Source organism: Sparus aurata, chromosome 19, assembly GCF_900880675.1.
Source record: "Sparus aurata chromosome 19, fSpaAur1.1, whole genome shotgun sequence".
Classification (NCBI taxonomy): domain Eukaryota; kingdom Metazoa; phylum Chordata; class Actinopteri; order Spariformes; family Sparidae; genus Sparus; species Sparus aurata.
Window position 1 is genome coordinate 27,333,917 of NC_044205.1, and position 15,021 is coordinate 27,348,937.

A 15,021-nucleotide genomic window follows, 5' to 3' on the forward strand; every position below is an offset into this window, starting at 1 on the left:
TGTGTGAATAGTGAGTTAGTATGATCCTGATATCAGCTTTATGAATGTATCTGATTGCTCTCTTTTGAAGTATGATCAGTGAGTGTAACCTGCTTTTGTAGTGATGTCCCCAGATTTCAGCCCAGTAGGTGAGATATGGAAGGACGAGGGAACAGAATAAAGTGTGAAGTGCTTTTTGATACAAAACCTGTCTTGTTCTGTTTAAAACTGCAGTGAGACTTTCTGTTGTACGTGCTCGATGTGGGATTTCCAGTTAATTTTTTAATCTATTATCACCCCAAGAAATGTAATTTAACTCAGCGTTGGTTCAGAAGAGAAGCCAGAGACAGATTTATACACTATAAGATACTTCATCATTATTACTTTACAGCTGTCCACCTTCATAAAATGTGTTTACTAGAAAACAGTTTGTGCTTTTTTTTTTGTATTTCTCCATATTTGTGTTAATGTTCATGTTGATTGAAAAACTAAATAAAGACTTAAATAAAAAACAGAAAACCTACATTGTCCACATCTCCATTCCCAGTGACATCACACCTGACATCAAGAATCACGTGCGGTGTCCATGAATTGTGTTTTCATCTGCTGATATGGAATCAAGTGATCTGACAGTAGAAATACATTTCCTTTTCATTTCCTTTGCAATGTGCTGTACAATCTGAGCACATGGACGATGGGATCGATGAACAGGGCCGACTGTCGCCCCGTTCATCTCTTTAAGTTCCATGATGGGATCAGTTCTGTATAAGGCGACCTTTCTTCAGAGACAGTATCAGCTGCCCTGAACCAACAGGCTGACTCCTTCAACATACTGGAGCTGAGGTCGGACACTTTCTTTGGAAGAACTTCTCTTTTCTATTTTTGTGGCTTTGCTATTTCAACAGCTCTTTTATGGTCAATGCTGTCGTGGTGTAAGAACATTGCTGCTTTTGAACAGGGCTGCTTACAGCGCCATCGATCCACACATCTGCCAAATGAACTCCAAACTCGTTCTCATAAAGTAACAGAGTCTTGTCTTCCTGACAGACGAGGCATCCTAAACCATCTTCCTTTGCAAACAGCCAGGAGTGTTTTTCCTTCCAGGATCTCCACTGATTGTATTCCCGGGTGTTTGGAGGTGGTTTGGTCGTAGCAGCTTCCTGCCACCTCATCCTGCTCCTCTTCTGAACAGTGTGAGTGTGTGGTGGTCCTCCCACATCCAGCAGCATCAGGTGTGGAGCAGAGTTAGCATCCTCCGTAGCAGTGAAACAAACTGGCAGCCTTGTAGTCTCTGTCACTAGCAGCGTCTGTTTCCTGGTTGGCGTGGTGGTCTAGTCTATATTACTGTCTCACTACATTTATGAGGATAACACTTGTAGATACAGGTTGTAGCTTCTCCATCCAAACAGCTCCACAACCTGTTCACGACTCACTCATGTTCAAGGTCACAGGTGTGTCTGTTCTACTGCGCCCCCTGGTGGCTCGGTGGTGAAATGCAGTCATTGTCACTGACATTCACAACAATATGGTGCTTAGTTCATTTGGACAACTTGTTTCTTTCAGACTGTTTATATCATGAACATAAACAGTATTCATCATGTTGAAAAATGCATCACTACAGATTGAGAATAACGGTTGTTGCTGATGTATTTGGGACCTCCACAGGTTGTTTATGGGAGCTCAGCTTCCATCAGCTCCCACGTGACTTTACTGAATAATAATGATTAATTAAACATTATCTCAAGCGATATAATCCAAATGTAATTCCTCTTTCATTGTCTGTCCTTGTCAACGTGGGACTAAATTCTCCTTATTATAAAATGTCCATAATGAACCTCGTCTACAAGCAGCAGAATTTCTTTATCACTCAAGTTCAGTTTTCTTTTTCTCTCTTCGCTTCATCCAACATTTATACATCACTAACACATTATTAACTTCACGGTTCTTGTTTATTAAAATAAGAAGAGTTTCACGCAGACCAAATGATCAGAATAACATCAATTAGTCGATGTAAGGATATGTATGTACGATGTAGGGTAAATCTCAGAGCAGACATGTCAATAATAACGTGGCTGCTTCAGAGTCTCTCGTACAGATTACTCCCACATCTGTTTGTTATCACGTGATAAATATGATGAACACAAACTCAGGAAATAACTTTTATACCTTCAAGTTTGCTTTGCAGAGTGTAAATTATGTCTGTGTTCTCAATAAACCATACTCAAGTAAAACAAAAAGAGTTTATCAGCCTTTAAACTTTAATTATTATCAAAAAGAAAAGATTGTTTCCTCTTTTTCATTTGCAGAAATCTTCAAAAGGTTTTGCAGGATGAGAACTGACTGCTGCAAGTTATAGGAAGGTATCAAGTTATTGTGTGCATGAAGTAAGAAGCAAAGTAAAGATGTGACATAATAATCTCTTTTCTCCTTTTATTTGACTTCTTTAGTTTAAAATAAACGCTGACTCTGACACGAACATACGAGCAGGGTGTCAGCTGTTTGTCTGTAAATGTTGGAAACTTTAAATTGTACTAAAACTGAAATGAGACGATTGAGGAAGCTGTTGATGAACTCAGGTGTGACAGGTTTCAGGGTCAGTTTGCAGACAGACTGATGAACTCCTGACGGTCTGCAGCTCCCTCTGCTGGCAGAAAGTGTGAACAAAGATTCTCTATATTCTGCTCTCTTTCATCTCTCTTTCATCTGAATATGAATGTGTGATGTGTTGGTGAGTTTCAGTGTTGGGAGGTGAATCTGTGTCTGATGGGTTTTGATGGACAACAACAACAACAACAACCATCATAATAATAACACTAATGCCAATATATAGAGTTGATTCTGAATCTGTCTCTCTCTCACTGAGAACCTCGTCCCATTAGATTGTCAGTCAGAAGTTCTGGTCTGTTTGGTCCCTGTCGTGTGTTCTTGGCTGCTCCACGTAGTTCTAGTAAGAAACTGTGTTCATTCTTGAACCCTTTGAAACCTGAAGCTTCTACACACCTTCAGTTTGAACATGTTATTTCACTGGAGCTTGTAGGAGCACATTTCAGTTTGATGATCTCCTGAAGAGTCATTTGTTGATTGGTTTATTGTCCAAGTAGCTGACATTGGACGTCCCCTCTAGATTTACATGTTCACTGTTTATATTTGTATGTAGGTTGGACTGGCCTGGAAGCATTTTACTGCCTGAACACATTTAAGGACAAAGTGCTCTCAAAGCAGGTGAGTTCTTACTGGGAGATGTTCCAGAGGGTGGAAGACATCAACGCAAACATTCAGTCACTTTTGGTTCAAAGCCGCGATTTCTTGTCAGCCAACAGACTTTGTTCATAAGACCAGTGTCACTGCAGGTTCAGAATATAAAGTGGGACCAGCTGTGTAGTGTTTACAGCTGACTGAAATCAGTCTAACATCAGTTGTGCACTCTGGTCACCAATATAGTCCATATTTTATTAATTCAACCATTTATTTACTTTCTCTTACTTTTTCATTTTATTGATTCATTCCTACATTTTTTCATGTATTTATTTATTTACTTGTATTTTTTTCTAATAATTTCCACAAATGTATTTAATCCTGCATTTCTTTTTTTTTTAATTATGCAATTCTGCTTCATTATGAAGTTTATTCTGCATTATACAGTTACAGAAACAAAGCAGACAAAGAGAACTTTTTATGATTTGTTTCCATTAATAATTGACACTCTTTAGTTTCACATTTTCATCTTAAATCAGTCGCTACACTTGTAAAGATGCCGTGTATTCATGCTGGCAGGCCGCTGCTGATCAAATAGACATGAAGCCTTCAGGAATAAGAGGCAACAACTTTTTATTTTCTTGTGATAATGACGATAATTTATCTCGTTTTCTCAAGATCTCAAGAGAATTATCTGGTTATTTGATGGTACTGACATAAATAACTCTTTATCTTGAGAAAATAAAAATAAAATTGAGCTTGTTATCACAGGAAACCAGAGGAAATAATATGTTAGACACATGACCGCTCAGGGCTTCCGTAGGAAACTAAATAGAGTTTGATGACGCACCTAAAAGTTGCTCACATACTTGACTAATTGTTTCAGGATGAACAGACATGGAACTTTAAAACAGTCAGACCAGTTGGCAGCTTCGACTTTGACGTCAAACTCCTGCTGTAAAGTTATTTTCTTTCCAGTGAACTACAGAATCACAGAGGAGATGTAAGAAGAGGATGTCTGTGGTCAGGTGTTCTGTGTACCTGGTGGTCCTGAGCTTTCTGTGGACTTCTATCAGAGGAGGTGAGTGAGGCGTTCACTGCCCATCTGATCTCCCTGCAGTCTAAACTGAGATCACAGATGTGTTTAAACTTAGTACAGGAGTCATTTTCTTTTACCAGGAAATGTTATTAATTCAGATATACCTGTAATAAAAACTGTTGCATCAATCCACCTACAAACACAAAGACACCACACACACACACACACACACACACACACACACACACACACAACAGAGATAAATAACTGATGAGGGAGGAGACACACTGGCCCTCATTTATCAATCTTGCGTGAAAACGGGCGCAGATCTGAGCGCAGAATTGGTCGTACGACAGGACACACGTGTGATTTATGAAACATTCGTATCTGACCAATCTGAGCTTATGAATGAGCGGGTCTTGATAAATGCTGCGGCTGAATTCGATCGTCATTAACATGTTACGCCCTTAAATATTCCTGGTTCGGAGGCCTCGCCCACTGACGTCAAACATGGAGAGAAGAAACACTGGCAAGAAAATAAACTGTTCTGAGATGGAGATCGGCATCCTGACATCCGAGGTGGAGCAAAACAAAGATGTGCTTTTTGGCAGTCGGAAAATGGAATTAAAGGAGGTCATAAAAACGCTGTATGGAAGAGAATAACGGAGGCAGTCAACAGCGTTGCCAGAGGAACGGACTCCGGCTGAGGTGACGCAGACGCACTCGCGTCAGAGCAGAATGGTGACTAACAACCCCCTTTTGCCTGCATTGTAAAATCTATCAAACTCTGACTGTTCACATTTCTTACAAATAATCAGGCTTACACATGTTACATGGGTATACATTTTTATTGTATTTCTAAATGTTTCAGAGCCAGACACCAGCATCATGTCGGCCAGGTCTCCTCCCCAGAGCGCGTGCCCTCTGGCCCCGGAGCTGCGTCCAGACCAAACATCATCACAGCAGAGGTCCTGGACAGACAAACAGAAATATGCAGTTTATTGGCCTCAGTTGTCGGCGCACATGAGGCAACAAATAACACATTAAAAGAAATTAATGAAACTCTAAAAAAGCCTTAATAAAGTGTTAAAATGAGTAAATGTTGTCCATTTTCTGTGTTTATTATGCCTTTAGCCAATTCCACCAATACTTCACATGACTGATTAAATACTGCAGAGCATTTGCAAGAGTTGAAGGTATACTTTACGTTTTAAAGGTGATGAATGAGGTCCTGTCTCCTCCGTGTAGCCCCCAGTGGAGGCTGTGCTGGCCACTAATGCGATGTTGTGCAAAACTTGACAGACCAAAATAATATCACACACTTTCTCCGGGTGTACAGCAGCGTTCCCCCTGCTGGTCCGGGACAGAGCCACCTGCCCTTCAGCAGCCCGAACAGCTCCACTGTGACCCGTGTGCGTGTGTGCGCACTGTGTCTGCGTTCCTGCTCTGTAGCAGGTTATTAGGTATTCCGTTAATTAGTTGTCATGTTAGGCTATTTAGCCTATCATATTTTATATTACAAAAAAGTGGTAGACTATCAGTAAAAACGTGGGCTTTCTAAACAAATGTTTTTGTTGTATTCGTTTTAAGAATCCGTTTTGATCTGATCTAAATATGTGACTGCTTATGCTTAATGACAGCTGAGGTTTGTTATTTTCAGACTCAGCCACCGCAAATCCACAGACTCAGATTTGCGTACACGATCTCAGACCTGACGTGAGATTTGATCGTAGCTCCCGCTCACGTCCAAATTGATAAATGCCGAAGTTTGCGTGGAAATGGTCGTACGCACGTTTTTCTGCCGTACGTTCGTTTGATGAATGAGAGCCACTGTGATCCAGATGCATGAGAACAGGGAGGGAACTCTCAAAGTGAAACTAAAGGTGAACTCAGACTCCATTTTGTGTCGACAGCAGACGGAGCGGGACACTGAACGTGAGTGAGTGTTAATCCAACATTTTTATTATTTTACTGTCAAAGTCTTGAAGTCGTTCTCTCCCTGAGGACTGTAGAGGAAAGACATGTTGGAATAAAGTCAACAGTTTGATGGATTTGATCCAGAGACAGGTTGTGTCTCACTTCCTGTTCTCTCTGTGTTGTGTTACTCTTGAACAGGGCCAACTTATGTCTGCTGAGTTTGTATGTGACGATGTCTACAGTGAAACATGATGGATGATTGTTCTGAACTGGAGGCAGCTTGACCCCTCAGTGTGGTTGGAAGGCAGCAGCTGTGTATTAGCTCACCACTGTAGCGGCCGCTGTTTCCCACCGCAGCTCCGACATGAACCTCCAGCGGCCTCAGCCTGCAGAGGAAGCTGCCGGGTGAGTACCGCCCCCTGCTGGAGAAATAACACAATGTGGGACTTTCTGTTGTATGTTGTGTTGTTGGTGTGTGTGTGTGTGTGTGTGTGTAGACAGTCAGGACACGTGGAGTGCTTGTGACATGATGGTAAAGTAATATTGCTACATTTCTGCCTATGAACTGCTCAAAGTTAACAAAAGCTAGCTTTAGCTAACATGGCTAACGTTAGCCTAGCCACCGTAGCCAGTCTGACTAATCGATAGCAGAAACTTTGAGCCACTGACCAGCAGCCGTTATTTCAACGTTGATTGAAGATGCGGTTACAACATGAATGTGTCACAAAACACAAATAAATTGTGTAACTCGTTCTGCTGAGACGTTACATTGATGAGTGGCTGTGTGCAGCCAACAAGACCTTTCCCGGACACCGTAACGCGAGTAGTTTTATACATTAATGTCAAACAACGCAATTGCGCTTACTACTGTAAAGCGCATGCGCAAACACTGTAAACAATAGGGCTGTAACGATACACCAAACTCATGATTCGGTTTGTATCACGATTTTTGACCCACGGTTCGATTCAAACCTCGATATTTTTTTTCTTTCTAAATTAAACATTTTATTTCTGTAACATTTCAATAACTTCTGTATATGATACTTGTCTGATAGTACCAGAGGTGCAGTATTGTGGAGGGCGTGTCTATCTGATGGTCTGTTAACTGCACAGATCCCTCACTCAACTTAATACAGACAAATGTCCCTACAAAACAACGTTACAGAACCAAACTAAGGTAACCTAGCAACTGTAACTGTCTTTGGCAACAAGTTGAAAATACCACAGCTGTACGTGGAGAAGCCTCCTTCCTCCCGCCCGTCCTACAGACTCCTCGTCACATTTCTGCCTGATAAACAGCGTCTGTCACCGGCAAAAAAACTTTACCTCACCGAGTGTTTCTGATGAAAAAAAATCTCCGCGACGGTCAGCCCTCCGGACCGAGACTTCAGTGAACTTTACCCCGGAAGACAGTCGGTTTTGATTGACAGGGGAGACACCGGGGAAACCCCTTGAAAACACACACACGTCATCATGACGTGTACCGTCACGTCTCTTTAGGAGCCGCAGCGCCGGCTCTCTGTTTGAATTACGCAGCGGTACGGTGGTGTTTCGCTCTGTGTGAACGAACAACGGCGGAGAATTGGTGAACGACCGCTGCGGTGTTAATGTGGTGTTACAGCTCATAGTGCTGAACTGGACTGGAAGTTGTGTCGCGATTCTGCCTTCTCACAGCGCGAGACAGGCTCGTGGATCTGAGTGTCGCGATTTCGGCTTCGATACGTGTATCGTTACACTCCTAGTAAACAACGACACTCGGACACCGTAGTTGTAGAGAAAAAGGCAACAAGCGAAGGTTTGAGGTACGAGGTGCACAGGTGCAGTGAGTTTCTTTATACATCTTTATTTTGTGCCATAAAGTTACCTTTTATCCTTCACAATGTGACAGATTTCTCATTTGAAAGCCAAATTCTGGTGAAATATGGTCTAAATCTTAACATTTAATAAACATCCTCAAATATATCTTTACTAAATGTGCACAGACAGCCTAAATGTTCTGGTCTAGATGTCAGATTTACTGTCTTAATCTTATCATATATGAGTTTAATATACGTTTTTTTATTTTTTTTATTTATGAACCTTCATTTGTTCATCTTTGTTGTGTTTTTTCCAACTATGACTTTTCTGCTTTTCAAGTCATGTGTATTTTGAAAAGTGAAAATTAACTACACCCTCTAATGTATGTTAAGTTTTTCAGCCCTGTCAAGAACCAGTTAGTCTAAAATACTCAGGTGCCTTTAAACAATAATCCAGACTGTGAAAACTGTTTAGTGTCTTTAAATGCCCTGAAATAATAATAAGCCATCAGATGTGGACAGTGCCACCTGCTGGCAGATATCTGAACCTGCGTCTGCACATTAACAGCAGTTAAATATTTCAGGTGTGGTCAATAATTTACACACTATCCTAAGATCATGAGAAAATACCCCGATGTCCTCTCCAATCATCCAGTGTGCATTTTTCCTGTAAAAAGACGAGGAAACTGTCTCCTGTCACCACCGTCATACATCCCTGTGCCAGGTTTAAAGCGTCCTGTGTTCGTGTCTTGGGTTCGTCTAACTGAGCTGGTTTAATAAGAAAACAATAAACGGGACATGGAGACGTGATGTTAGTGCACTGAGCAGAAACATACTTCTTTTCTCATCCTCTCCCCACAAACAACAACAACTCTGAGGGGACACGCCTCTTAATTGTGCTCTCTGGTGGGGAAACCTTTTGAATCACAGTGTTACGATGGTCAGAGATTAGTAGTCCATGGCTGTCAGCCATCTGTGATGGATGATGACATCATTCATCGGCCCAACCCCACTGTTGAACAAACTCTTTTCCTCATTCTCGTGTTTTGAGCTCACAGTCAGTGTAACTGTTTTACCTCTCAGACTGACTGAAGTCCAGAAGATGGCCTCCAGGAGACTTTGTGTGGAGGAAGAGGAGGACAGAGCAGAGTCTCCAGTATCCAGCTGTCTGTCTATGAGGAGTGACCGGTCCAAAGATCCTCCTCCTGTCTTCAGTAATGGACCCTCAGACACACAGTAAGAGAACTGCTACTAATATATATGATTCATTTTCAGCTGCTTCTGCCAATGTTTATTGTCTGTTAATCTATCTAAATGTATTTGTTTAGTACATTTTTTGACACAAAAATAAATCAGTTACATTCTTCCTCTCAGTGTCTGACAGCTGTCAGTCACCTAACAGCTGTAAACTAAACTAAGAGAACTGAAACAAACTTTTAAACCTCCTAATTATCAACAGCAGCAGCAGTTTGTGTATTTAGAGCTTCCTAAATGACTTTGTCTTCAGAGAATTTATCAAAGATTCATGAGATATTAATAAAAACATGTTGTTGCAGAGTTCAGTTCAACAGACAGAGAGCAGAGTCTCCAGTATCCAGCTGTCTGTCTATGAGGAGTGACCGGTCCAGAGATCTTCCTTTATTCTTCAGTAATGGACCCTCAGACACACAGTAAGAGAACTGCTACTAACTTATCCATGTGACTCATGTTCAGTTACTTTTACAGATGTTGATTTTGTGTTTATGTATTACATTTTTACTAAAATGCATTTCAAGCTTCCTCAACCCAATGACCAGAATAATATTGTCATCATATTGTGATATGACACGATCTATAAGATGTCAGTATGGTATGTAGCCTGTTACATGTACAAATCTGGACGTATTTGTATTTTGCAGAAATGGTAACTGCTAACATTTTGTCCTGGAGGCACCCTAGTTGGCTGTCATCAGAGAATTTATCAAAGATTCATGATATAAATAAAAACATGTTGTTGCAGAGTTCAGTTCTACAGACAGACAGCAGAGTCTCCAGTATCCAGCTGTCTGTCTATGAGGAGTGACCAGTCCAAAGATCATCCTCTTGGCTTCAGTAATGGACCCTCAGACACACAGTAAGAGAACTGCTACTAATATATTTGAGTCATTTTCAGCTGCTTCTGCCAATGTTTATTGTCTGTTAATCTATTAAAATGTTTTTGTTTAGTACATTTTTTGACACAAAATAAATCAGTTACAATCTTCCTCTGAGTATCTGTCAGCTTTCAGTCACCTTAGAGATGTAAACTAAACTAAGAGAACTGAAACAAATTTTTAAACCTCCTAATTATCATCAGCAGCAGCAGTTTGTGTATTTAGAGCTTCCTAAATGACTTTGTCATCAGAGAATTTATCAGAGATTCATGTGATATTAATAAAAACATGTTGTTGCAGAGTTCAGTTCTACAGACAGAGAGCAGAGTCTCCAGTATCCAGCTGTCTGTCTATGAGGAGTGACCGGTCCAGAGGTCTTCCTTTCAACTTCAGTAATGGACCCTCAGACACACAGTAAGAGAACTGCTACTAATATATATGACTCATTTTTAGCTGCTTCTGCCGACAGTAATTTTGTGGTAATCTATTAAAAGTTTTCTACTAAAATGAATTTACTAACATTAAAACTTGTAAAACTTGTGACACAAAGAAGTCATCCGTGTCGTCTTCTTCTGAAGAGAACTGAAACAAACTTTTAAACCTGCTAATTATCAACAGCAGCAGCAGTTTGTGTATTTAGAGCTTCCTAAATGACTTTGTCTTCAGAGAATTTATCAAAGATTCATGTGATATTAATAAAAACATGTTGTTGCAGAGTTCAGTTCAACAGACAGAGAGCAGAGTCTCCAGTATCCAGCTGTCTGTCTATGAGGAGTGACCCGTCCAGAGATCTTCCTTTATTCTTCAGTAATGGACCCTCAGACACACAGTAAGAGAACTGCTACTAACTTATCCATGTGACTCATGTTCAGTTACTTTTACAGATGTTGATTTTGTGTTTATGTATTACATTTTTACTAAAATGCATTTCAAGCTTCCTCAACCCAATGACCAGAATAATATTGTCATCATATTGTGATATGACACGATCTATAAGATGTCAGTATGGTATGTAGCCTGTTACATGTACAAATCTGGACGTATTTGTATTTTGCAGAAATGGTAACTGCTAACATTTTGTCCTGGAGGCACCCTAGTTGGCTGTCATCAGAGAATTTATCAAAGATTCATGATATAAATAAAAACATGTTGTTGCAGAGTTCAGTTCTACAGACAGACAGCAGAGTCTCCAGTATCCAGCTGTCTGTCTATGAGGAGTGACCGGTCCAAAGATCATCCTCTTGGCTTCAGTAATGGACCCTCAGACACACAGTAAGAGAACTGCTACTAATATATTTGAGTCATTTTCAGCTGCTTCTGCCAATGTTTATTGTCTGTTAATCTATTAAAATGTTTTTGTTTAGTACATTTTTTGACACAAAATAAATCAGTTACAATCTTCCTCTGAGTATCTGTCAGCTTTCAGTCACCTTAGAGATGTAAACTAAACTAAGAGAACTGAAACAAATTTTTAAACCTCCTAATTATCATCAGCAGCAGCAGTTTGTGTATTTAGAGCTTCCTAAATGACTTTGTCATCAGAGAATTTATCAGAGATTCATGTGATATTAATAAAAACATGTTGTTGCAGAGTTCAGTTCTACAGACAGAGAGCAGAGTCTCCAGTATCCAGCTGTCTGTCTATGAGGAGTGACCGGTCCAGAGGTCTTCCTTTCAACTTCAGTAATGGACCCTCAGACACACAGTAAGAGAACTGCTACTAATATATTTGAGTCATTTTCAGCTGCTTCTGCCGACAGTAATTTTGTGGTAATCTATTAAAAGTTTTCTACTAAAATGAATTTACTAACATTAAAACTTGTAAAACTTGTGACACAAAGAAGTCATCCGTGTCGTCTTCTTCTGAAGAGAACTGAAACAAACTTTTAAACCTGCTAATTATCAACAGCAGCAGCAGTTTGTGTATTTAGAGCTTCCTAAATGACTTTGTCTTCAGAGAATTTATCAAAGATTCATGTGATATTAATAAAAACATGTTGTTGCAGAGTTCAGTTCAACAGACAGAGAGCAGAGTCTCCAGTATCCAGCTGTCTGTCTATGAGGAGTGACTGGTCCAGAGATCTTCCTTTCAACTTCAGTAATGGACCCTCAGACACACAGTAAGAGAACTGCTACTAACTTATCCATGTGACTCATGTTCAGTTACTTTTACAGATGTTGATTTTGTGTTTATGTATTACATTTTTACTAAAATGCATTTCAAGCTTCCTCAACCCAATGACCAGAATAATATTGTCATCATATTGTGATATGACACGATCTATAAGATGTCAGTATGGTATGTAGCCTGTTACATGTACAAATCTGGACGTATTTGTATTTTGCAGAAATGGTAACTGCTAACATTTTGTCCTGGAGGCACCCTAGTTGGCTGTCATCAGAGAATTTATCAAAGATTCATGATATAAATAAAAACATGTTGTTGCAGAGTCCAGTTCTATGGACAGAGAACAGAGTCTCCAGTATCCAGCTGTCTGTCTATGAGGAGTGACCGGTCCAAAGATCTTCCTTTCAACTTCAGTAATGGACCCTCACACACACAGTAAGAGAACTGCTACTAATATATATGACTCATTTTCAGCTGCTTCTGCCAATGTTTATTGTCTGTTAATCTATTAAAATGTTTTTGTTTAGTACATTTTTTGACACAAAATAAATCAGTCACAATCTTCCTCTGAGCTGTCAGTCACCTAAAAGATGTAATCTAAACTAAGAGAACTGAAACAAACTTTTAAACCTCCTAATTATCAACAGCAGCAGCAGTTTGTGTATTTAGAGCTTCCTAAATGACTTTGTCTTTAGATAAGTTATCAAAGATTCATGAGATATTGATAAAAACATGTTGTTGCAGAGTTCAGTTCTACAGACAGAGAGCAGAGTCTCCAGTATCCAGCTGTCTGTCTATGAGGAGTGACCGGTCCAGAGATCTTCCTTTATTCTTCAGTAATGGACCCTCAGACACACAGTAAGAGAACTGCTACTAATATATATGACTCATTTTCAGCTGCTTCTGCCAATGTTTATTGTCTGTTAATCTATTAAAATGTTTTTGTTTAGTACATTTTTTGACACAAAATAAATCAGTTACAATCTTCCTCTGAGTATCTGTCAGCTGTCAGTCACCTTAGAGATGTAAACTAAACTAAGAGAACTGATACAAACTTTTAAACCTCCTAATTATCAACAGCAGCAGCAGTTTGTGTATTTAGAGCTTCCTAAATGACTTTGTCTTTAGATAAGTTATCAAAGATTCATGAGATATTAATAAAAACATGTTGTTGCAGAGTTCAGTTCTACAGACAGAGAACAGAGTCTCCAGTATCCAGCTGTCTGTCTATGAGGAGTGACCGGTCCAAAGAGCTTCCTTTATACTTCAGTAATGGACCCTCAGACACACAGTAAGAGAACTGCTACTAATATATATGACTCATTTTCAGCTGCTTCTGCCAATGTTTATTGTCTGTTAATCTATTAAAATGTTTTTGTTTAGTACATTTTTTGACACAAAATAAATCAGTTACAATCTTCCTCTGAGTATCTGTCAGCTGTCAGTCACCTTAGAGATGTAAACTAAACTAAGAGAACTGATACAAACTTTTAAACCTCCTAATTATCAACAGCAGCAGCAGTTTGTGTATTTAGAGCTTCCTAAATGACTTTGTCTTTAGATAAGTTATCAAAGATTCATGAGATATTAATAAAAACATGTTGTTGCAGAGTTCAGTTCTACAGACAGAGAACAGAGTCTCCAGTATCCAGCTGTCTGTCTATGAGGAGTGACCGGTCCAAAGAGCTTCCTTTATACTTCAGTAATGGACCCTCAGACACACAGTAAGAGAACTGCTACTAACATATATGATTCATTTTCAGCTGCTTCTGCCGACAGTAATTTTGTGGTAATCTATTAAAAGTTTTCTACTAAAATGAATTTACTAACATTAAAACTTGTAAAACTTGTGACACAAAGAAGTCATCCGTGTCGTCTTCCTCTGATGAGAACTGAAACAAACTTTTAAACCTGCTAATTATCAACAGCAGCAGCAGTTTGTGTATTTAGAGCTTCCTAAATGACTTTGTCTTCAGAGAATTTATCAAAGATTCATGTGATATTAATAAAAACATGTTGTTGCAGAGTTCAGTTCAACAGACAGAGAGCAGAGTCTCCAGTATCCAGCTGTCTGTCTATGAGGAGTGACTGGTCCAGAGATCTTCCTTTCAACTTCAGTAATGGACCCTCAGACACACAGTAAGAGAACTGCTACTAACTTATTCATGTGACTCATGTTCAGTTACTTTTACAGATGTTGATTTTGTGTTTATGTATTACATTTTTACTAAAATGCATTTCAAGCTTCCTCAACCCAATGACCAGAATAATATTGTCATCATATTGTGATATGACACGATCTATAAGATGTCAGTATGGTATGTAGCCTATTACATGTACAAATCTGGACGTATTTGTATTTTGCAGAAATGGTAACTGCTAACATTTTGTCCTGGAGGCACCCTAGTTGGCTGTCATCAGAGAATTTATCAAAGATTCATGATATAAATAAAAACATGTTGTTGCAGAGTTCAGTTCTATGGACAGAGAACAGAGTCTCCAGTATCCAGCTGTCTGTCTATGAGGAGTGACCGGTCCAAAGATCTTCCTTTCAACTTCAGTAATGGACCCTCACACACACAGTAAGAGAACTGCTACTAATATATATGACTCATTTTCAGCTGCTTCTGCCAATGTTTATTGTCTGTTAATCTATTAAAATGTTTTTGTTTAGTACATTTTTTGACACAAAATAAATCAGTCACAATCTTCCTCTGAGCTGTCAGTCACCTAAAAGATGTAATCTAAACTAAGAGAACTGAAACAAACTTTTAAACCTCCTAATTATCAACAGCAGCAGCAGTTTGTGTATTTAGAGCTTCCTAAATGACTTTG

General features: G+C 39.4%; 1 protein-coding gene across 1 annotated transcript in view; it reads left to right on the forward strand.

Moving 5' to 3' along the window:
- Positions 1–4,139: 4,139 nt before the first annotated feature.
- The window catches only part of LOC115569873 (NACHT, LRR and PYD domains-containing protein 14-like), a 55,170-nt gene continuing 44,288 nt past the window's right edge, over positions 4,140–15,021 (forward strand). The window contains exons 1-15 of the mRNA XM_030398071.1: positions 4,140–4,255; positions 6,329–6,535; positions 9,010–9,162; positions 9,926–10,039; positions 10,359–10,472; positions 10,774–10,887; positions 11,217–11,330; positions 11,650–11,763; positions 12,065–12,178; positions 12,508–12,621; positions 12,931–13,044; positions 13,364–13,477; positions 13,797–13,910; positions 14,212–14,325; positions 14,655–14,768. Of these exons, the coding sequence (XP_030253931.1) occupies positions 6,495–6,535; positions 9,010–9,162; positions 9,926–10,039; positions 10,359–10,472; positions 10,774–10,887; positions 11,217–11,330; positions 11,650–11,763; positions 12,065–12,178; positions 12,508–12,621; positions 12,931–13,044; positions 13,364–13,477; positions 13,797–13,910; positions 14,212–14,325; positions 14,655–14,768 (1,562 nt within the window). The 5' untranslated portion in view covers positions 4,140–4,255; positions 6,329–6,494. The remainder of the gene's footprint in view (positions 4,256–6,328; positions 6,536–9,009; positions 9,163–9,925; positions 10,040–10,358; positions 10,473–10,773; positions 10,888–11,216; positions 11,331–11,649; positions 11,764–12,064; positions 12,179–12,507; positions 12,622–12,930; positions 13,045–13,363; positions 13,478–13,796; positions 13,911–14,211; positions 14,326–14,654; positions 14,769–15,021) is intronic.